This window comes from Lissotriton vulgaris, chromosome 8, assembly GCF_964263255.1.
Source record: "Lissotriton vulgaris chromosome 8, aLisVul1.2, whole genome shotgun sequence".
NCBI classification, from domain to species: domain Eukaryota; kingdom Metazoa; phylum Chordata; class Amphibia; order Caudata; family Salamandridae; genus Lissotriton; species Lissotriton vulgaris.
The window spans coordinates 1,111,583,743-1,111,605,985 of record NC_141696.1 but is presented as its reverse complement, the minus strand read 5'-3'; the positions used below and the strand labels follow the sequence as shown (position 1 = coordinate 1,111,605,985).

The following is a 22,243-nucleotide window of genomic DNA, read 5'->3' as shown; positions in this document are numbered from 1 at the left end:
CCCGCAGCCGTGGCACAAGAAAGGGCTACAGGGGAGGGCGGGCTAGGGGAGGCGACGGGGCCGCTTTGTTTCCAAGTGACGCCGGGCGTGGAAGATGTGCTCAGCGGGGCCTTGTGAGCGGTGTATATGGATTTCACTTAAGCCCCCTCTGACGGTTGTTGGGAGGTGCAGGGGAAGAGAGAACATTTTGTAGTGGAAGAGGCTGAAATGTCCCCCGGGAGCCGGAGTCTGTTTTCGGCGCTTACTTTGCTGAATTCAGGCGCTCTGAAACCGGAGCTGGGCTTTACTCACAGAGCGCCCGGGCCGGAAGCGGATCTGTTGTCCCCTCCCCCTCTTTAGTTGTCCACTGGTTGAGAATTTGGGGAAAGTAGGATACTATGAAACGGGAATGGGAAATGTCAGTTCGAATGAGGTCTCCCTTCGTAAGCACTTACACTGTACTGGCAGATATTCACTTGGAGGAGGGCGGTGGAGGGCAGCTGCGTGTCCTTGCTTCTCTCCCGGTTGCCGATACACAGTCCGCCTCTCGCTGAGCACCGCATCAGGGCTGCCTGCAGTCACCGGTAGAAATATGGGACAAAAGGATGCGTGGGCCTCGAACGGAGGCCTCCTTACGCACCGCATCAGGGCTGCCTGCAGTCACCGGTAGAAATATGGGACAAAGGGATGCGTGGGCCTCGAACGGAGGCCTCCTTACTCGGCGCTGGCTGGAAAACAATGGCGGCCACAAAGCTTACGGCATTTTTCGGATTTGGGGGCGTGGTTTTGATGTTCTGAGTGACGGACGACGTCACTGTCTAAAGAACATCAAAAATTACGCCCCCAAATCCGAAAAGGACGGGGCTACATCGGAGTGACTGATCTCTCCTCCAATGGCTGGCCTCCGTTTAGGAAGCCAGCCAATGAACGAGAGACAGGGCAGGGAGGCGGGACCTTCTGCGCTACTGAGTCTCATTAAATCTCCGGCCTAAGTCTGCGCAAGCGCAGCCTTTTAGGCCTCCGACCTAAAAACGGTGTAAATAAATAACTAGGGCTTTCCCGAAATTGGCTGTTTATTTGCAGATAATATTGAAATTGAGGCGCACCTCGCACAGTCTGTTCACCACAATCTCAATTCCTAGAACGTCACTGCCCTCATGAAAACTGATGGAATAGTTTTCAGACAAAGCCTTGATGATGGTATAATTTTATTTACCTCTGGTTTCCGCATTATAGTAGTATGTATGACCATCTTCGGTAACAGCTTCAACCCATGTGGATGTTTCTGGCGTCTATAAAAAAGGACAAAATAAATATTATTTTGTGCATGCTTGTAATGAATTTAGTTGGTGGTAACATTTAGAATTAAATTACTCAGGTGATGTGGCAGAAGTGCAGCTTCCGTTTAATACAATTCCACTTATGGTAATACATACGAAAAAGGCCAAAAACATAATTATTATTATAGACATTATTATCAACACTTCTAAAGTGCACTATCATGCTACGAGCACCCTGGCCCTATGATACGTGTGCCCAGCTGATCGTAGATGAGGTGGAGCAAAGTTGGCAGAAGAAAATTAGGAGAGTGGTAGAAGACAGGCTCTAGGGTATAGCCATGTCTTTATCCTTTTTCTGAACTGGAAAAGATCATTCACCTGTCTAATCTCAAGTGGGAGTTTGTTCCTAAGTCGCGAAGCTGCGGTGCTGAAGGCCCTGCCTCCTGATTTAGCTCTTCTGAATCTGGGCATCTTCACCAGTTTGGCGGAAGAAGAACGTAAATTTTGGGTGGGGGCATACCTTGCAAATTTGTTCTGCATTGGTTTGGGTCCAGCACTGTGCAGAGGTTTAAACACTATGCAAAGCGACTTAAATTGTATCCTTTGCAATACTGGAAGCCAGTGCAGCTCTGATAGTACCTGAGAGGCAGAGGAACAGTGTGGGCTCATTAATGCCAACTTAGCCACCATTGTCTGTATTCTCTGGAGTCTCTCAGTCAAATATCTTGAAGACTCCAGCAGCAAGGCATTACAGTAATCCAGCCTACTCAGGATAGTACTATTATCAATACTACGGCCTGTGTTGATAACATAGGAATAATCTTCCTGAGTACTCTGATCAGGGAGAAAGAGCTCCCAACTGTTTTATTCACATTAGTTTCAAGAATCAGTTTACTATCGAACATGACTCCCAGGTTGCGCACCGTCTCAGAAGAGACCAGTGGGGTGGCTGTGGGAATGGGCCAAAAATCAGTAGGGAGTATGGGGGGGAATCCTCCCAGCTGCACAGTGCAGGACCTTTGTCTTATCGGCATTAAACTGAAGAGAGTTCTCTCTAAGCCAATGTGCAGTGTCCTGCATACAAGCATGGAAGTCTTCCAAAGATATGGACTGGTCTCCCTCTAGGGACAGGATAAGCTGTCATCTGCGTAGTTCACAAGATTGATAGTGTGAGCCCTAATGACGGCAATTAAAGGGCTCATATAGATGTTGAACAATATTGGACTAATCGCAGATCCCTGAGGGACGCCGTGCAAAATGTAAGATAAGTATGATTGAAACCACTTCAGGGCAGTGCCTACCGCCCCAACCTCTTCGAGTCTGGCCAGAAGGACCTCGGGGTTAACCGAGTCGAATGCGGCAGACAGGTCAAGCAAAGTCAATATAGCCGATTGTCCCCTGTCTGCTCGCATTCGCAGATCGTCCATCACGGTCACCAGAGCATTCTACGTTCCTTGTACAGGGCGAAACCAAATTGGGACTAAAATGAACTACACCACAACACCAAAGAACATTGCTTGATTTGTAACTTTTAGTTGCTCAAACTTACTGGCACTGAACATACTTTATACCCATTTGCAAAGTGTTAACAAAATAATTGAAACACTTAATAAACCACACAGAAAAATGAAATAGATAAAAAAACGAGAAACAGGAAAGCAACAGTCACAGGTTCCGAGGAGGAGGGTGGGCGCATGTGAATCTATAGCACTACATGCCACAAACAGAAGCTTACTGGGTAAGTAACATTTTCCATTTGAGGCATGTGTAGCTGTAGATTCACATGCTGTGAAATAGACTGTAAAGCAGGCCTCCCAGAAAAATGGAGGCTAGCCTGAAGAAGTTGCAGTGGGTTGAAAAAGTGTTCAGAGAACTGCCTGGCCAACCTTGGTGTAATATAGACTGTGGTGAGACCGGAGCAGCCGAGGAATCTAAGATGGTGCCCGGATGGAGCGGTCTAGAGACTCGGGACGCAGAAGGCATGACGTCGCGGGAAGAGGCGAAAACCGACGGTTGGAAGAACAGGTGTGAAAGAACAAGGATTTGCGAGGTGGAAGGAGAGAAGCAGCGCGAGGAAAGAAACACCAGAGGAACTGATGAATTTCAAGAAGAAGGTCGGAGAAAGTAGGAGGCAAGCGGAAGACGTCGGACTAGCGCCGAAGTGGGCGAGTTCTCCAACACACATCGTGCAAGTATCCGGACGTCCCTCGAGGGAACAGAGCGCCACGATACCGACACTGCGGTCCTGGAGGACCGTAGCTCCAGGCAAGTGTCTTGGAAAGAAGGGTGGAGGAAAAGGTTGGCAGGGAAGGGCTTCATGGGGCTCTGACACAAATAGGGCACTTAAAGTTATTGAGTGGTAACCTCATCACAGAACCCCACTTCCCTCGCCTTTCAGTTGTTCTTTCCTCTCCCTCACTATTTCGTTGGCCCAGGAATGATGGTGACGGGGAGCACAGTATAGAGTGATAAGAATACAGTCCAGACAGTGACCGGTAGTGTTATTTCGGTTTTCCTTTTGGGGGACGCCGGCCCTGGTTGAAGTATTGGATGACTACGGCTTGAAGAAGAAGGCCTTCCATTAAACAACCATGCTTCAGGACTTCGTTACCCTTCCATTGTGTTGACAGTATTGGTAGTGCACATAAACCGTCGGACTGTTAGCCTTGAATAAAGTACTCCATTGTAATCTTCCCAAGGACCACGTGTCTTATCCTTAGTAAAGACTCTAAAGTTCAGGGTTCCCCATAAGTGAGAAAGGGGGAAAACCATCACAATTTATGTTGGCGGGCTAGCAAACCAACACAATAATGTTTTGTAAAAGTATGCATGTGAACCAGGTAGCTGCTTTACAGATGTCAGCTATAGGGATGCTCCCCAGGAAGGCTACAGAGGCTTCATTTTTCTGAATGGAGGGGGCTCCATTTGGAACGGGCAAGGTTCTTTTAACTTTAGCATAGCATGCCTCAATGCATTTTACAATTCATCTTGCAATGTCGGATTTATATAGCGCCTCCCTTTGTGGGGTTTGGAGAAGGCACAAAGAGCTGTTGAGTCTTCCTAAAGGGTTTAGTTATGTCAATATAGTACACAAGGGCTCATTTAACATCTACGGTATGGAGAGCCCGTTCCGCAACGAGGTTGGTTGAGGGGGAAAAAACAGGAAGTTTAACAGACTGATCGATGTGAAATAGTGAGATGACCTTAGGAAGACATCTGGGGTTGGTGCAGAGAACAACCCTATCCCTGTGTATTTGGAAGAAAGGGTTCTTCCAAGGTTAGTGCTTGAGGCTCACTGATACGCCTGTGTAAAGTGATAGATGGGGACCCGAAATGCTACCTTCCAAGAAAGTAACGGGAGGGGGCAGGAGTGGAGGGGTTCGAATGGAGGGCCCATACGTCTTGTCCATACCACACTGTAGTTCCATGTCAGTGCTGGTGGGATCCGAGCAGGAATTACTCTTTTGAGAGCCTCCATAAAAGCTTTAATGACTGGAATGTTGTAAAGGGAACCATGTTGTCTGTTTTAAAGGTAGGGGGCCATAGCAGCTAGGTGTAGTTTTATGGACGTGAAAGCTAAACCACAGGTTTGCAAGTGAAGTAGGTAGCAGACAATGTCTTGCACTTTGACTGCTAAGGGGTCTATGTGTTTTGAATGACCGTAGACAGACCTCTTCCACTTGGCAGCGTGAGAGGCACTCAGAGTAAGTAGGCCTGTGCTCTTCTTTAAGAATGCTCATGCATTTGGGTAAAAGAGTAATGTACCCAAATTCTAGGACTGCAGCAGCTAGATTACAAGCTTCTGAGACCTGAAGTCTGGGTGCCTGATTTCTTAATGGTTTTGCGTGACGAGGTCCGGCCTATTGGTAAGCCTCTTGTGTGAAACCGCTAAGAGTTCGAGGAGGGTGGTAAACCATGGTTGGTTACCAAGGTGGGAGCCACCAGGATGAGGGTGATGGACATCTGCCTAAGCCTACGAACGACAAACAAAGTACAGGGATAGGAGGAAAAGCATAAGCAAAGATACCTGACCAACTCATTCACAGTACATTATCCCTGGACTGTGGGTGTGGTAACCTGGAGGCGAAGTTTGGGCATTTGGCGTTCTCTGACGTGGAGAAGGTTTATCTCTGGGACTCCCAAAGGCGTCCTAGAGTCTGCAGCATCTAGGGTGCATCTGAAAGAATTATTGGAGCCTCTGCTGTGGCCACGCCTTACCCATCCTTGCCGAGCCACGTACGCAGACCAGCTAGTCGAGCGCGGAGGAGCGCCGAACATCGTGGATTGTATCGCCGTGAAGCAGGAGCAGCGGAGGAGATGCGGGGGAGCGGGCCCTAACCCCTACCCTAGCCCCGTATCTCGCATTAGCCAAAGCCCGCGTAGACAACGTAAGCCCCACGGGAGCCCCAGTTCAAAGCTGAGGTAACCCAGCGGGGTGTGGCACAACGGATCGGCGGGCACAGAGGAGGACGCCGAGGAGCAGGAGCTCGTGGGTCCCCGTAGCCGGGGCGGAGGCGGGTGCGGCTTGCCAGAAAGAAGCTGGCGTAGTGTTGTGTGGCAGACATGGCGTAAACGAGCAAATTAGTGGTTAAAACTCAGCACAGCCCACCCAAAAAACACCAGGATACCCTAGCCTAGGGGCAGAAGACGATAAAGAGAGGCAATAGCTGAGAGATAATACCAACAGGGAAAAAGAGGAGGAAGGAGTTTTTCCCTCCAACTTTTGGCAAGGCAGGCTGGTGGATAGCGGCACAACAGAGGTAAGTGAGCAGGAGTGCACGTATAAAAAGTGGAGTGTATTAGCAGTATCCTTTCACCATATTTGATTTTATTGGCAAGTAAGGGAGAGCTGTAGAGATAAGTCGGGAACTCCCCTAGTATAATAACTACAAAAGGACATGGGCCCAAAATGTAAACAGAAATCACGGAAGGAAGCTCAAGAAAACAGCCCGGAAACTAGCGAGATATTGGCAGGATCAAGGTCATGGGAAGAGAGCCAGGAAAGTCAGGTCTCCCATGAGGACATTATTGAGGGGCGACTTAAGAAAGGGAAATGTAAAAAAGGAACTAAACAGGCCCAGCAAACAAAAAAGGGGGGTACGGCAATACCTACCAAAAAAAAGATTACTGGGGGAGGAGCTACGACGGCAAACAAGATGGCTGCTTAGGCTCCCGGCTCCGCCGACCTCCGTATCCCGCCACAAGATCCTGCACAATATCCTGATTATACGCCCAGCCCCTGCGTGCATGAACTGTTCCTCACTCCGATGGTGAAATCCGGGAATTTTTATCGGCTGGTTTCACAAAGTTACACGGAGTTGAAGATTGTGGCCTACTCCAGCGGTGAAGTCGTGGCCTCGAGTATCTACAAGGCCAGGCTGCAGTGCAACAACAACGGCTGAGAGACCCAGGCAGGGTCCAGTCAATCGTGGTGGAGGCTTCTTTTGAGCCCGAATTTGGCAGCGATTGTTTTCTTTGCTCTGCATTGATGGAGAGGTGACCTTGCTTGCTGCTGACGGTGGGTGGGGGTTCCCGTCCCGAGGACCCAGTGTTGGCTCCCGCCGGGGTTCGGCGGGTCGGGGCCCCGGCCTTTGGCGTTAAGCTGGGTGAACGCGGCTGTAGAGAACGACAGGTCACCGTCCACGCTTGCCCTCTCGTGATCCTGTTTGTCCCCCCCGGAGATACCGAATTCACCCGGGGAGGTGATTGTGATTGGTTTCGTGCGTGAGACTATGGATCGAAATGTGTTTGAGCCATCGCTGAGGTCAATATTGGCAGAACTTTGGGCGTTTCACTCACAAGTGGATGTTTTATTGACTAAAATGGATGCAAGCCTATCTGGGATGCTGCTTGTTGTACCGGACCCTGCCTCACTGTTGGAAAAGCAATCTGCAGCCATTCAAGCCGCGGCCATTTTGACTCACCGCGAGGACCCCGTGGGGGAGCGAGTATTGGAAGCATCGGATGATGCCCTGGAAGATGGTGTCCCAGAGGTCGTGAGTGTGCTACCACACCTTCCACCATTATTGACTTTGGAGGCATTGACTGGCGTTCCCCCCCCCGGAGACTTGTGTTGTAGATTCTTCTCTCATCTTATGGTCGTCTCCTCCCTTTTTGGAGACGTTTCGACCCCGGGGCAAGAAACATCGGGACTGTCCAGTTGTGAGAGGGAGACTTCCTGCGCCTGAAGTTCTCGTGGACTTACTTGCTACAAGTGGTAACGGATTGACTCTCGATGACTTCCCTCTCCTCTATGACTCGTTTGTGTGCTTTTGGGTCTCGCTGGGGAGGGTTCATGTGCTGGTTCGAAAGGGTCAAGGTTAAGATCAATCAACTCGGGATGGTTTGGAATGGCATTATGGATGTTCGATCTGCAATTGTTTGATTTAAGAGGCTGGGCGGTGTATCACGGTGCCCCCTAATTTCTTTTATAAGGGTCGCTCTACATCCGTCTTTTTGCGATAGGGGGTGTCTGTTTCTGGCGGGGGGACTAAGGGGCTGGGAGCACGTACAAATAGGCCCTCCTACACTCTTCTTCTTCCTTTCCCTTCTTTTAGGGTTTTAGTTACTTAGGGCGATTGGCACGCTGCTAGTGGGGTTAGGCTATAGCCATCGGCAGGGGTGCAGGGTGGGGGGTTGGAGTTTTTATTTTTTATTTTGCCTTTTTTATTTTCTATGGCCTTTTTCTCCCTTCCCTTTCTTCCTTTCGGGTCAGTATAGTCTGTGCTTTATTCTGATTACACTGTGTTCTGGAATTTCGTGCTCATGCTTCTTACGTTAATCGGACTTCCTGGTGGGCAGGCCCTGAGAACCGGCGCTTACGAAACTGTGTTTTGTATTGTGGTTTACTTCGATCCATAAGCATTGGCGCCAGAGTTCCACATATGGCTGTTTCTAGATGCATATCCTGCTTCTTGGCCTGTCCCCCGTATCCTTTTGTTTGATTGTATGGCACCTGATCCGTTTATTTAGATAATATAAAATAAAACCTTTATTATATCCTGTGACCTATTCATGCGTTCCAATACAAGTTTAATCCTGAATCGCTGCCGGACCTCAGGGTTGTCGGCTGATGAGCTGTATTGTACCGCGATATGATGGGTTCTAACTATGACTAGCGGCCGGCCCCTGCGGTTGTAGGCCCATACTTGTACTTTCTGAATGTTGCAATAAAGGTTTTTCACAAAAAAAAAAAGATTACTGTATCTTCTAATCCTGTAAAAGACTTTGGAGGTAAATATTACAAAGCCCAAAATTCATCTGCAATAAACTTGGAATCTGAAGAGGAGCCCCGCCCGGAGAACACAATAAGTACAGAAACAGAAGATGTGCTCCAGGTGGAGAAAAGCAAGAGGGGAGTGCCAGAAAAAGATCTGGAGGTTGAGTTAGAGGACCCCTTGCTAATAAATCTATCGCTCCAGAGTCAAAACTCAAAAATGGTGGCCCGCGGCTTTCATCATCACCAAAACTTTTTTACCTGCAAACGTCGGGACATGATGGGCAATTGAGAAGGGAAAACTTCGAGCCTGGTTTTATTTGGGAGGCACCTGCTAACCAAGTGTTAAACAGTCTTGAGGACAAAAATAACTCAAAACAGCAGGACCAAGGAAAGACCGGAAGCCAAGTAACCCTAGAGAGAAATAGCCCACACGACTCGGACTTGTCAGCAGCGCCTACCTCGTCAATTATGTACTTATTACTAATGTTGCAGAAAACCCTTCAGGGAATCCTAGAAGTGTCACTGATGAACAATGGTGTATTAAATGCCCAAAAGTCTTTCCTAAAAAAGATAGAAGATGAGCTGGCAGGAATTAAAGGACAAATGCCTCATGTTAAGACCAGTAGGGTCCCCACAAACTATTGATCAAAGTATAAGAAGTGAACTGGAAGAGCAATTAGATAATGTGTATATATCTAGGCGCCCAATGCTGGTAAAAAGGAGGTGTGAACATGTAAGGGTCCGTACTAAAGGCAGGGCAGGCAAAAAGCAGATACCACAGGTAGTGACAAGGGAAAATAGGAAGAAAAAGGAAGATGGGGGAACATTAAATGTCTCGGCCCGGTCCTTTGTACCTATCGGACCCCAGGCAACGGAGGCCATAAGAAATGTGCAAAATACACAAAAGAAATCTCAGAGTAGTAAGGCCCCAAAAGAGAAAGTACTAAAAACCAAGCCTATAAAGCAGAGATTAATCCCATCGCTGAAAAGCTACTTGCAGACCACCCTGAGGTATTGTAATTTGGAGGCAACACCACAGCCACATGAGCCAGAAGTAGGGACCACAGGGAGGGAAGAGACTAGACAGATAAACCTATCTTCCCCAGAGAAAGGATGTGAGTGGGGGAACAATAAATGGGTCTATTTGGAACCAGCAGAAGCAGAACAAAGGGGTAAGAAATCAAGGAAAATCAAGCCCTTAAATAGGGAACAAGTTCTGTTAGTCTTCTCCAAATGTATTAGCCTGAGCGGGATTGGTACAAAAGATTTGAGACAGGTGAGCTTCATAGAAAGTACAACAGGAAGGGAAGTAACAAAAGTACTACTATACTCGGACCTGGTAAAATGGCAATTATGAAAGCAGCCAGCGAGATACTCAAAGGGGGGAGTAAGGGTGATCACAGAAAAAGATCTAAGGGGCGAATTACAACCTGGAAGGAATTTCCTAAAGTGCCATGCAGGCCTGAGTAGGAGACAGGTAAGGCTACAAAAAGTTAACGAAGAAGAGTGTAGCCGCCTGAAGGTAGTAATAAACAACACTGTAAAAGAGGACCTGTGGGATAACTAGAGCCAAGCTAGTTATCTAGAAGACCCCTCGGAGAGATACTTGGATGGAATGGGGGATGCTGGCGGCTTAAGTGAGATAGAATTGGAGGGAGGGGTGCCGCATAGCCCAAGTCTCATTTCGTGGAATGTAAATGGGTTAGGCAATGAGTTAAAACAAGAACATATAAAGAGACAAGTAAATAAAGTAGCAATTGCCTGCCTACAAGAGACCTGGGCATGCAGCGAAACCCCTAACTTCGAGGGGCTGCCACTAACTAAATCGTTAGGCCAAGAGGCAAAGATTCGGCCGACCATCGAGGGGAGTCACGACACTTATCTCGACAAAAATACTAAGTAATGTAGCACTGTTAAAAACAGCTGACCCAGGATAAGACATGTGAAATGATAATCGTCATAAACGATTATATGTAGTGGGAGAAAGTGGGTGAATATGTAACTGAGATGGGGAACTTTAAACAGGATATAGATGCTATTTTAGAAATGTATGCTTCAGATGCAATGTTAATTTTGGGGGATTTTAACCACAAGTTGCAACCAATGAAGGCAGATCGCTGTAATACAGAACTATTGGATACCTATGGAATTAACTACGCCAGCTTCCCAGTATGTGCTCCCTCGAAACAGGGGGATTTTAACCACAAGTTGCAAACAATGAAGGCAGATCGCTGTAATACAGAACTATTGGATACCTATGGAATTAACTACGCCAGCTTCCCAGTATGTGTTCCCTCGAAACAGGATTTGGGCTTGGTCAACTATTTAGGGGAAAAGGGCCTTTTCTGCTTAAATGGCAGGTTTAAAACAGACTGCCCGGCAAAGAAGACCTTCAAAAAAAGGCTCACAAAACTCCCCAATTGACTATTCCTTCATGCTAGCCTGGAACTTCCCCTTAATGCGGGAATTCAAGGTACATCAAAATGAGAGTAGTGACCACAACCCCCTCCAACTGAGGTTAAACGGAGGAAGGTTGGAGCCAAGAGAAAAGGCGATCCCACAAGAGGTGGATTACCCAAAACGGGCGACAACAAGACTAACAGATGAGTACCTGGAAAAGCTAAAATCCTTCCAACTAAAGGTAGAACTAGTAAACTACGAGAGGGAAAAAGTGGAGTGGTATGAGGAGAAAATAGCCCAAGTAGTACAGTGCCTTAGAATAGAATTAAAAAAGGGTAAAAGAATAGGTACAATAATTGGTCAATCGTCGGAGATGGTTCTCAATGGACTGCCAAAGTAAAAAAAGAGAGATAAGGGCAGAAGCTAGAAAGCAAAGGAAAGAGTTCAACCAAGAGAGAAAAAACTATATTATTAAATTGAAAGCTGAGTTTAAAAAGATGGTCTCCGATGCAAAAAGGGTTTATAAAGAGAAATGCTGGAGTGAGCTGCTAGAATCAATTGAGGCTAAGAACTTGAGACAATTCTGGAAATTGGTAAAATCAGCATCGTCCTCCCCCAGCTGGAGAAATGTTATGCGTAGTAAGTGAGGCCGCCTGGGATAAATACCTAAGGGAACTGTATGGAGCCCGAATACCCTCGGCATATACAGTACCCCAAGGTTGGCAAGAAATCTCAGAAGAATTCAAATTAGATTTCACTGAAGAGAGAGTGGAAGAAACGATTAAGAAGCTGAACCTAACCCGGGCCGCAGGGCCAGATAATCTTCCAGCGATAATATTAAAGTCTCAAACAAAGTGGTGGGCAAGATTCCTCTCTCAATTATACTAAGTAACAGAAGGTAAAATGCCACTAAATTGGAAGGATGCAATAATTAGACCTATCCACAAAAAGGGCAGCATAGGGGAACCTCAAAACTACAGACTGATAAACCACTTGGACATAGGGGAAAAGGTATTCTCAAAACTAGTCTTAAATAGACTAAACAACTGGGTCGAAGAGTATTCAATAGTACCTATTGAACAGGGAGGTTTTAGAGAGGGACATTCAACAATAGACCACTGCTTCTCTTTATGGGCAATGGCAAGGAAGTCAACGGAGCAGAACGAGAAGTTCTGCTGCTGCTTCGTTGACTTCCGAGCCGCATTTGACTCAGTGGATAGGGGCTGTCTCTGGGAAACATTAATTAACAAAAATATCCCAAGAGATTTGCTGACTATACTAAAAGAATTACACAGAGGTAACTGGGCCCAAGTAATTAGGGACACCGAGGGCTCATTGACGCCAAAAATACCCATCGAAAACGGTCTGAGACAAGACTGCGTACTGGCCCCACAGCTATTTTCCATATTTCTATCAGAATTACCGGCTTGGCTAGAGGTGCAGGGTAGTGCCAGTCCAAGAATGAATGGCAAAAAGGTGTTGTGTCTGTTATATGCGGATGATCTCGTAATAGTGGATCAAACAGAAATAGGCCTTCAAAGGAAGCTGAATTCTTTTAATGAATATTGTAAAAAGAAAATTTTAACGGTAAATCTAGACAAGACAAAAATCCTATGCTTTGGGAAAAAAGCGATTAAGTTTAATTGGTTTTTAGGGGATCTTAAATTAGAATCTGTAAATGAATACCGCTACCTAGGGGTGTGGTTTGACAAAAGATTAAACTGACAAACACACCAAGAAGCCCTAAAAGCGAAGGCACAAACATCAATCGCTGGCTTAAAAATGTTTAATCGCGAGTATCGGGATAAGTCCCATCTACCACTACTAAAAACTTTCAGTGCAATGATTCCACCGCAAGTACTCTATGGTGCAGAAATCCTTTATTTGAGCGGTAAGGGAGCCTGGGACCTAGAGGAAGGAAAATGCCTGAAAAATCTTTTATCCCTGCCCCAATCAGCAATGGTGCAAGCACTAAGAACAGAACTAGGCACAACAGCTTGGGGGTACAATTACAAGCAGCAGTGATTAGATTTTGGAAACGCCTTGAAAATGAAAATGGACAAAAAGTTGCAAAATGGTGTCCGAAAGAGATACATCTAAGTAGCTTAAATTGGGCAAAAATGTGCAGGAAGAAAATGGTACAGGCCTGCGAGAACATGAAAGTGGACATATGCCGAAACTCCCTAATAGTAGAGTTTACAAAGAATGAGTTAAAGCTCAATGGACAAGTAGCTACTAGAAATGCGGATAGGGAATACCTCGGCAAGAAAATATCGGTAGAGTTCATGATGAACTCATGGGCAAAGGAAAACTGGTTCCCCTACCTGGACTTCCTACCAAACCCGTGGTTTAGAATAGAGATCCTAAGGCTGCGCATTGGGATTAACCCTTGCCTAATAAATAAAGAAATTAAAACCAAAATGTTGGATCCTAACGGGTGTTGTAAATGTAGGCTGGGCAAAAAAGGGGACGCCTTGCACATTTTGCTAGACTGTATAAACATCTTAGAACAACGTAAAGTCTGGCTGCGCCCTATATTTGTATAATATGGTATAAAAACTCGGGCGCAAGCAATCGAGCTGATCACAGAATTACGTAGTATCGACATTGCAATTGCCCTAGGGAATTTCATAAAGGTAGTACAAAGTTTTATAATAAGTCAGAAATAATATTTTAAGATTGTATATTGTGGAATTTGAACCTTGTCTAGAGTTAGCTGTTTTTATTAATTTTAATAGGATAGGAACTAAATGAAGTAATCAATTATATGAGCACCCACTTTTTAACTGTTCTGTATCTAGGGGGAGATCATTTTATAACCAATGGTAGAAGATTTTAACTTTTAACTTGCTTGAGAGATCGTTGGAGAATATTTTAAATCAATAATTAATTGCTATGTATTTGTTTAAAGATTACGATCTAAATAAACATCCTTTTTGACTTGACTTGACTCCCCAAGGCTGGAAGAACTGGAGAATGATTTGCATGCGGAGTTCCCACACGTGTAATTGCTGCCACATCCGGGTGAGGTTGGAAAAGTCATTATCCATTCCTGGAAGGTACGTCGCTAGAAGGATTGTGTGTCGGAAAGCCCACAGCCAGTTGTTCTGGGCTAGGTGAGAGCTGGGGAGATCTAGTGCCCCTCTGCTTTTGAAGATATTACGTGGCTGCCATGTTGTCCGTCTTGATGAGGACTACTTTGCCAATCAAGTGGGAAGGAAAGCTTTCAACGCAAGGTGAACAGCTAGTAGTTCCAGGTAAATGATTTGGAGATCCCGTTGTCTGGGTTGCCACTGGCATTGTACAGTCAGATCTTGTAAGTGTGCACCCCATCCCGTAAGGGAGGCGTCAGTTGCAATGGTTCTGAGTGAAACTGGAGTTGAGAAAAGGCTGCTCCTGCAAAAGGTTGTTGGTGTTCCACCAGTGCAGAGTGACACGTGGGACAGCTGATCAAAACTAGATCATTCCAATGGCTCTCCTCTTGGGACCACTGGTGCGCCAAGTACTACTGCAGCAGAAGCATGCCTAACCAGACATGGAGTACTATGGCAATACAGTAGGCTATCATGCCGAAGAGGTGCATAACTGTCCTGACCGTGACTTGGTTGCCTGGTTGAAAGATAAGGATTAGTGCCTCAAAGGACTGTATCCTGGCAGCATTTGGATAAGCCATGCAAACTTTTAAGTAGAGGATTGCCCCCCCTAGACAGGGCTGTGCCTGGAGGGGTTGGAGGTGGGATTTTGTAGCACTGATGTTAAAGCCAAGTTGGTGAAGGATATTGTGAGCGGAGTGCGTTCGTGACAGTTGTGACGGGTGGCACTTTTGCAGAGCCAGTCAGCCAGATAAGGAAACACATGTATGCCCTTATGTGCGCAGATGTGCCGCCACCACGGGAAGGCACTTGGTGAACACCATGGGTGCAGTGGTGATCCTGAAGGGTAGCACCAGAATTGGTAAAGCTTTCCACTGACTTCAAACCGGAGATACCGGTGATATGCTGGGTGGATTGGTATGTGGAAATTAGCGTCCTTCAGGTCGAGAGATGACATGAAGTTGGCTTGGTGTGCAGCAGGATGACATCCTGAAGAGTAACCATGTGGAAGTGGTCTGAAAGAGTGTATTTGTTTAGGGACCTGAGGTCAGAATGGGTCAAAGAGAAAGGTCTTTTTGAGGAAGGAGAGAGTATACTCCTGTGTCCTGCTGATAGTAAGGAATGGGTTCTCTGGCACTTTGAGAAGGAGAGCTTGGACCTCCTCCCTGAGTAGCCTTTGATGTTCTTGGAGAATTTGTGTTTGAGAGATGAAATGGTGGGATGCGCAGGAGTAAGGTATACTTTTGTATCAAAGTACCTGTGGTAATACTGAGCGATCTGCTTGGCAAGCCACAACTCTGAAGAAAATGCTGCAACGATCCATTAAAGAACACAGCCCCTTGGAAACGTTTTTTTTTTTTTTAATGGCATAAGGGAGCAAGGTACTGACCTCCAGGTGCCTCTGGGGGTACTAAAAAAGGCCTCTCCCCACCTGTGAATAAATGTAAAACAAAAAATATAACAAGAATGTGGATTGGGCATTTGCACAAGGCCCAGTTAAAAGTCCAGCACACGATGGGAGTGGAAGTTCTAGTTTTTGGCTAAATTATAACTGGTTTTTTTCAGTGGTCTTTTATGTTAGGTCATGCATCATCCCAACACCCAACTATTATGTCACTTTAAAACATTTTTTGCGTTTTTTTAAATGTGAAAGACACCACAGCAGACCAATCGATTAAAAGGCAGACCGAAAGCCCCTGTAAATATTCAAGTATAGCATACATACTTTTTTATTATACTAATGCCTGACTTAAAAAGGTATTTTTGGTACTTCCAATTTTCTTACAAAAAATCTTTCGTGTTTAGGGGTGCAGTAGTGAAGTCAAGCTTAGCTATACAGTTCACAGCCTTGCTCAAGAAGGCATATTCAGAGAAAGAAAAGGAGCACCCTGGAAACTAGGGTAATGAAAGCCTCATGTACAGTAGTGCGTCAAAGGAAATCACTATCACATACAATGACCTTGCTATCAAAATAAATGTTTCAAAGAATTCTTAAATTTAATTACTCAGTATTATCATAAGTAAAAAGAAAATTCCAATGTATGGAAAGGTGTTACAAGTGATGGCACAGATAGAGTGCAATGTAAGTGAACAATGTGCAAATAAACAAATATAGTTCCCATAATCACAAAGATATCTTAACTATCGGAAAATCAATTACAAAATAAACACCCATAAAAACAAAAAATCCAATAGGCTTTTCAAAGTCCAGCAGCCAATGCGAATGTGGTTGAGACTGAAAAGTTGACATTTCGATCCCTTATCAAAACTTAACAGGACAAGTTGGTAGCAACCTTGACCCATAAAGGAATTGATGCCAATGCAATGTCAAGAGACCTAATATGGGTGACCAGTGCCCTACGAATCGACATGAGTGATCAGTGGTATCCAAAACCCAACCGGCCAAAATACCTCCATTGCGTCAGTAAGGAAACCTTAATTCAGCGTGGCCAACCTCAAAGTTCAGCATGTAGGCAGCCTTTTTCAATGAAAGGTTTTAGCTACAGATTGTAATCATAGGAGCACCAAATGACACAGAGAAGTGTGGTTACCAAAACAAAACAAGGTTTGGCAAGGCCAACAGGTCTCCCCCTGTGACAGCTACTGGCTTTGTCAATTTTTTTGAACTGTGTTGTGCCGCAGGATGGCTGGTGTCCAGCATGGCTGATAGATGGGATAAAGAAAGCGCTGTGATGTGACAGCACTTAACCGTGAGGGGCATTGGGCCATTTTCTTAGTTGGGGATTGAGCCTTGCCGTCACACACAAAAAAAAGTTTAAAGTTGAATTATTTAGCATCTGAGCTGAAGTTCACCATGTTGACCCTGCATGAAGACCGTGACAAAAAAGCCATGCAGTCCATGGAGCGCAGCACGGATTCCATCTTTGAAGCATCTTGAAAACCGTTGGCGTGAATTTTGGGTCCTCTTTTTCTGGCAGGATAGGAAGGGGGTAAGCAACAAAAGTTCAGGGAAGGGTCAAGCAACAAAGGGAGAGGGGCAGACCGGACAAGCAACAACACAGTACATGGCAAGCACCAATGCAAGAGGTAGGGAGGAGAGGGGTGCAAGTAAAAAAATTTTTTTTTTTAAAAAGGTATTGCTGAAGATGGCGAGCTGTGGAGGGATACTGGGCAAGAGAAGCAATACTTGGGCCATAATCAGAGGTAGGAACAAACATACAAAGAGGAAGTGAAGCCAGCACTAGCTGATCAAAGAAAAAAACAAATGAGAGGGATGATGAAACCAACAAATGGTAAACAATGGGTAGGTTTTAAGACCCCTGTAATCAAACAAAATGTCTTGCAAACTACAGCATATGCACTCACTCAGGAGAGACCTCAAGTATAGGGTGATGGGAGGAGCAAGTGGTAAAACTGTGAAAGAGTTGACGGTGCCTGCAAAGCATACTCAAGGACATAAAACAGCAGTTTCTGTTTTGGGACATGGCCCCAAAACATTTAGGGGTATTAGTGTAAGACAGGAGAGTGGTCAAGGAAGGGGCGGGGATGTCTCCTGCCAGGGATGTCTCCTGCCTAAGAGAAAACAGCCTTTTAACCTTGCAGCCTTCACCATGCAGGTAAGTACAAACAGGTAAGTATTTGTAGCTTTACAGCACAGGCAAGTATGTTTTAATAATAACATACCCTTTGTGCTACTTTAAAAAAAAGTTATTTTAGGCTTCAGGGCTCGGTAGAGGTAAGGGTGACTTTAGGGATCAGGGGTAAGAAAAGGTAAAGGTGACTTGAGGGTTCAGGGTGGGTAAAGGAAGGTGAGGGAGATTTGAGGGCTCAATGGGGGTAGAACTAAAGGAAGATGAGGGTGACTTGAGAGTTCAGGGGCAGGCAGAGGTAAAGGAAGATGAAGGTGACTTGAGGGCTCAGCGGTGGACAAAAGTAAAGGGTAGGTGAGGTTAACTTGAAGGTTCAGAGATAGGCAGAGGAAAAGGGAGGTGAGGGTGACTTGAAGATTTAGTTGTGGGTAGATGTAAAATGAGGTAAGGGTGATTTGAGAGTTTAGGGATGGTTAGACGTAAAGGGAGGTAAGGGTGATTTGTAGGGTTCAGGATTCGTAAAAAATTAAAGACATGACTTTTTAGACAAACTTAGATCAGATCTCTTTAGTCTCAGGCCTCTGTGGTAATAATCCTTAGTGTGGGGACACTATGAATGGAGTAACCAGGCGCCATAACATTTCAACATAACAGGATGTATAGAGGTAAAGGAACGTAAAGGAGATTTTAGGGTTCGGGTTATGTTTAGGGCTCCCAGTTTCATAGTATTTTTATTTTTTTTTTAACATTTTCGTCTGTATTTAGCCATATATATTTTTGGGCCAATTTATCTGTTTTTATCCATATTTATTTTGTGTTTTGCGCAAAAAATTAAGTTGTAAAACTGTACATTTCCATATTTATTTAACTGATCAATGAGCACTCATACTTTGATGTCTGACATGTTCCCGATATTTCAGCTACCAAATAGTATATAACACTACATCCACTGGTAAAAATTAGCATTATACCACAAATATATGTTGACATATGCCATCATTTAAAGAAATTTCATCCTGTTTTTTTCATTTTCCATGCTGTCCATATTGCTCAGCTGTTGGGCTATAATTCATAAAAGCCAGCACAGAGGTTCACTTAAAGAAGCACACATTTCTGTATTTATCCACCTTTATAAATAAATGCAGACAGAAAACACATTATTTTCGTTCTGTATGAAATCTCATGGTGAAGTGCTCTTCTTGGTCTTGTTGGCGTTCAGGTTCAGTCAGTTGGTCTTCATCCAGAAGGTGATTTTAGTCATGCAGGCATTGAACTTGACCAAGGTACTGGGTGTCTTGCCCTTCCGAGAGAGAATAAGTTGTGTCTCATTGGCATAGGGGAGAACATATAGGTCATGAGAGCGGATGATGCTGGCTAGAGAGATCCTGTATACTTTGAAGAGGGTCAGGCTAAGGGAGGATCCTTGTGTAACTCAGCAGATGAGGTCATGGGTATCCGAGGTGCATGGTGCTAGGCTGGCTGAATGTCAGTACAGAACAGATCCATCTGAGAGAGTGTTCTTGTTTGGATTCCAATGTGTAGGCATTAAATGAGGATAGGTTGGGAGACTGTCACACCGTGCGGAAAGGTCCTGGAAGATAAGGGCCACAGTATCTCCTCATTCAGAGTCATGCAGATACCATTAGTGGTGGCATGAGGGCATTTTCTGTGTTGTGGTTGGGTCTGAAACCATACTGAGTGGTTTTGAGGAGTCGGTGGTGGTTGAGGTATTCAGTGAGGAGTTTCTCTAAGAACCTGGTTGGGAATGGCAGCAAGAAGACTGGTCTCTAGTTGGCAAGCACTGAAGGGTCTGCAGAGGGTTTCTTCAGCAATTGGAAGAAATGTGGTTATTTCCAAGCACCTAGTAAGGTCATGGAAGTGGTGCAAGCATACAGAATGGTCGTGAGCATGGTGCTGATAGGTTGTAGTGCTCTAGAGTAGGCGTGGTGGGACAGGGGTCCGATGGAAACCCTGAGTGGATGGACTTCGTGGCGACTGCAGTTCCTTCTGGGGTGGTGATGGGCTTTTTGGTTAGCATTGGGTCTTTGAATAAGATCAGTAGGCGAATGGCAAGGTCTTTCGGGTCTGGTTGCAGGTTGCAGTTAATTGCTGTGATTTTGTTGCTTGAGAATTGAAAGATGTTGTTGCATAGGTCCAGCGAGCTAGTAATCAAGTTGGAAGCGGCTAATGATGCTGGCAGTGAAAGTTATTTTTGACAATTTGTGTTTAATCCTCCTCACTGTCTATCGCCCACCAAATTCCACCTCGGCCTTTAACGACTTATTTATGGCCAGCATATCGGATATATGCTCTCGTTATAAGAACATAGTAGTCACGGGAGACTTTAATCTACACTGGGACAAGGAGAAAAAGGAGCCAGCAGCTAGCTCTTTGGAGACAATAATGTGCTCGCTTGGTTTCAGGCAACTGGTAGACTCCCCTACACACATAAAGGGCCATATCCTTGACCTAGTCTGGGTGTTAGATCCCAAGATCACCTCAGTAAAAGTCCTCCCTTGTATCTGGTCAGACCATCACCTGATATATTGCGATGTCCCTATTGGCGCAAAACCCCCACAGCCCCCACCAAAAATTAAAAAGACTCGTCAATGGAAAAATGTTGATGCACAAACATTGACTCTGTCGCTCAGGGAATTCACTCGATCCATGGCGCCAGTCGCCGACATAGACCAAGAGTGTAGAGATCTAATGGGTGATCTAACAAGGGCAATTGATCAGATTGCACCAGTGAAATCCCAGAAAATGAATAGCGGTGGGAAGGGAGCCCCCTGGTTCACACCAGCTCTAAGAGAGCATAGGAAAACTTTGCGAAATGCTGAGAGAAACTGGAGGAGAAAAAAAGATCCCGAATCCTGTGAACAATACAGGCAGTTGCTTCGAGCCTATAAAAAAACATGTACAGGAATCTAAAGCGACATTCTACGAAACTCGCATTAACAAGGCAGATAACGTTCAGAAGGAAACTTTTAAAATCCTCACGGAACTAAGTAAAAGAACTCAACCTATAGAGATCATGGAACCGGGAGACCAGACGACCACACGCGCACACGACGTACTCGCCGAATTTAAGGCATTTACTCTCATTCTCTTGCTAACCTTTACCGGATCCCTTAACGAAAGGATGTCTAACTAAATCTGCCTACTCTTTAACCATAAATTTCACTATTGGTACACCGGCCAGGACGGATAAGACCTTTAATATAGGATCACACTACGCAAAGCCCTGAAGAAGTCCGGTTTCGGACGAAACGCGTTGGCTATTTTTTATCTGCGAGTGTTTCGACAAATAAAGAGAACAAAACGAAGAAAAATTGGCTTGTACTAATTTCTTGGGAGAACAGTTTGACTTTACCCTGGTCACAAAATGAATGTTGATTGAACAATTATATTGTGTTTGTTATACAGCCTTTGGTGTGCGAGGTCAACTTGTGAAAACCTATAGAGACCACCCTTAATTGCGACACCTTTCAGAAATACTTCCTAGAAAAGGTTGAAGTTATTTTACAAGAAATAACAAGTACCAGAGTTGGCTCCACTGAACTACATCCTGCTAAAACTCCAGATGGAATGTACTTGTCTAGTTTTCCCCCGATTGATTCATTGAGCCTAGACACCTTAATGAGGAAAACAAAGTCAGGCTCTCCAGCCGACCCATGTCCCCCTAGTGTGTTTCGCCTAGCCCGCCTCAGCCTAGAAGAACGCATTCTGTCCATGCTAAATAGGTCATTGAACACGGGACAGCTGCCAGCTAGCTTTAAAGAGGCCCGAGTGAAGCCCCTAATCAAGAAAGCTGGGGCCGATCCCAAAGTATTAAAAAACTATCGCCCATCTCTCAGCTTCCATTTCTATCCAAGGTGCTTGAGCAGCATTTTTTGAAGTCCCTGGCTGCGTTCCTGGAGTCTAACCATCTGCTCCATGAGATGCAGGCAGGGTTCAGTGCCCACCATAGCACCGAGTTAGTCATGCTCTCGGTGCTGGACGACCTTAGAGGGTTGGCTGACCGAAAGAAATCAAGCGCCCTGATACTTTTAGACCTATCAGCGGCGTTTGACACCGTCAGCCATACCATACTCCTGGATAGGTTGGCCGGGTTTGGGTTTCGGGGCTCTGCTTAACTCTGGCTGGAATCCTTCCTGTCCGGGCGAACCCAAAGGATTCAGCTGGGAGAGGAGGTATCAGGAGCAGGAGAGCTGACATGTGGGGTACCCCAAGGCTCCGCCTTGTCCCCCTTATTGTTCAACTTATACCTGCAACCACTAATAAGCACCTTGGCTGAGATGGGCTGTCAGGTGTTCAACTATGCAGACGACACCCAGTTGTTGCTGAGCATAGATGACACCGTACAGGCCCAGTCACTGTCCCAGGAGATTCTTAGGTACACAGTCAACTGGATGTCCAGGAATCTCCTGAAGATTAACCCCGAGAAAACAGAGGTGTTAATTGTGTCATCCACCTGTTCCCCCTGGTGTGACCTCTACTGGCCCCAGGAATTAGGGCCCACCCCTAAGCCAGCAATCGTGGTCAAAAGTCTTGGCATTAGAATAGACGGCGCCCTCTCAATGACCAATCAAATCTCTGCGGTAGTAGGTACCTGTAACGGCATCATAAGACAACTGCGCAAACTTGTTCCACTTCTTTCCCAGTCCATGATCCGCACGATAGTTTCTGCCACCATACTGTCGAGGCTGGACTACGGAAATG

General features: G+C 45.6%; 1 protein-coding gene across 2 annotated transcripts in view; it reads right to left on the bottom strand.

The window, feature by feature from the left end:
- WBP4 (WW domain binding protein 4) overlaps positions 1–22,243 on the bottom strand; it is a 338,813-nt gene that overhangs the window by 102,252 nt on the left and 214,318 nt on the right. For both annotated transcript variants that reach the window (XM_086934934.1, XM_086934933.1), the window contains exon 7: positions 1,196–1,271. In XM_086934934.1, the coding sequence (XP_086791060.1) occupies positions 1,196–1,271 (76 nt within the window). The remainder of the gene's footprint in view (positions 1–1,195; positions 1,272–22,243) is intronic.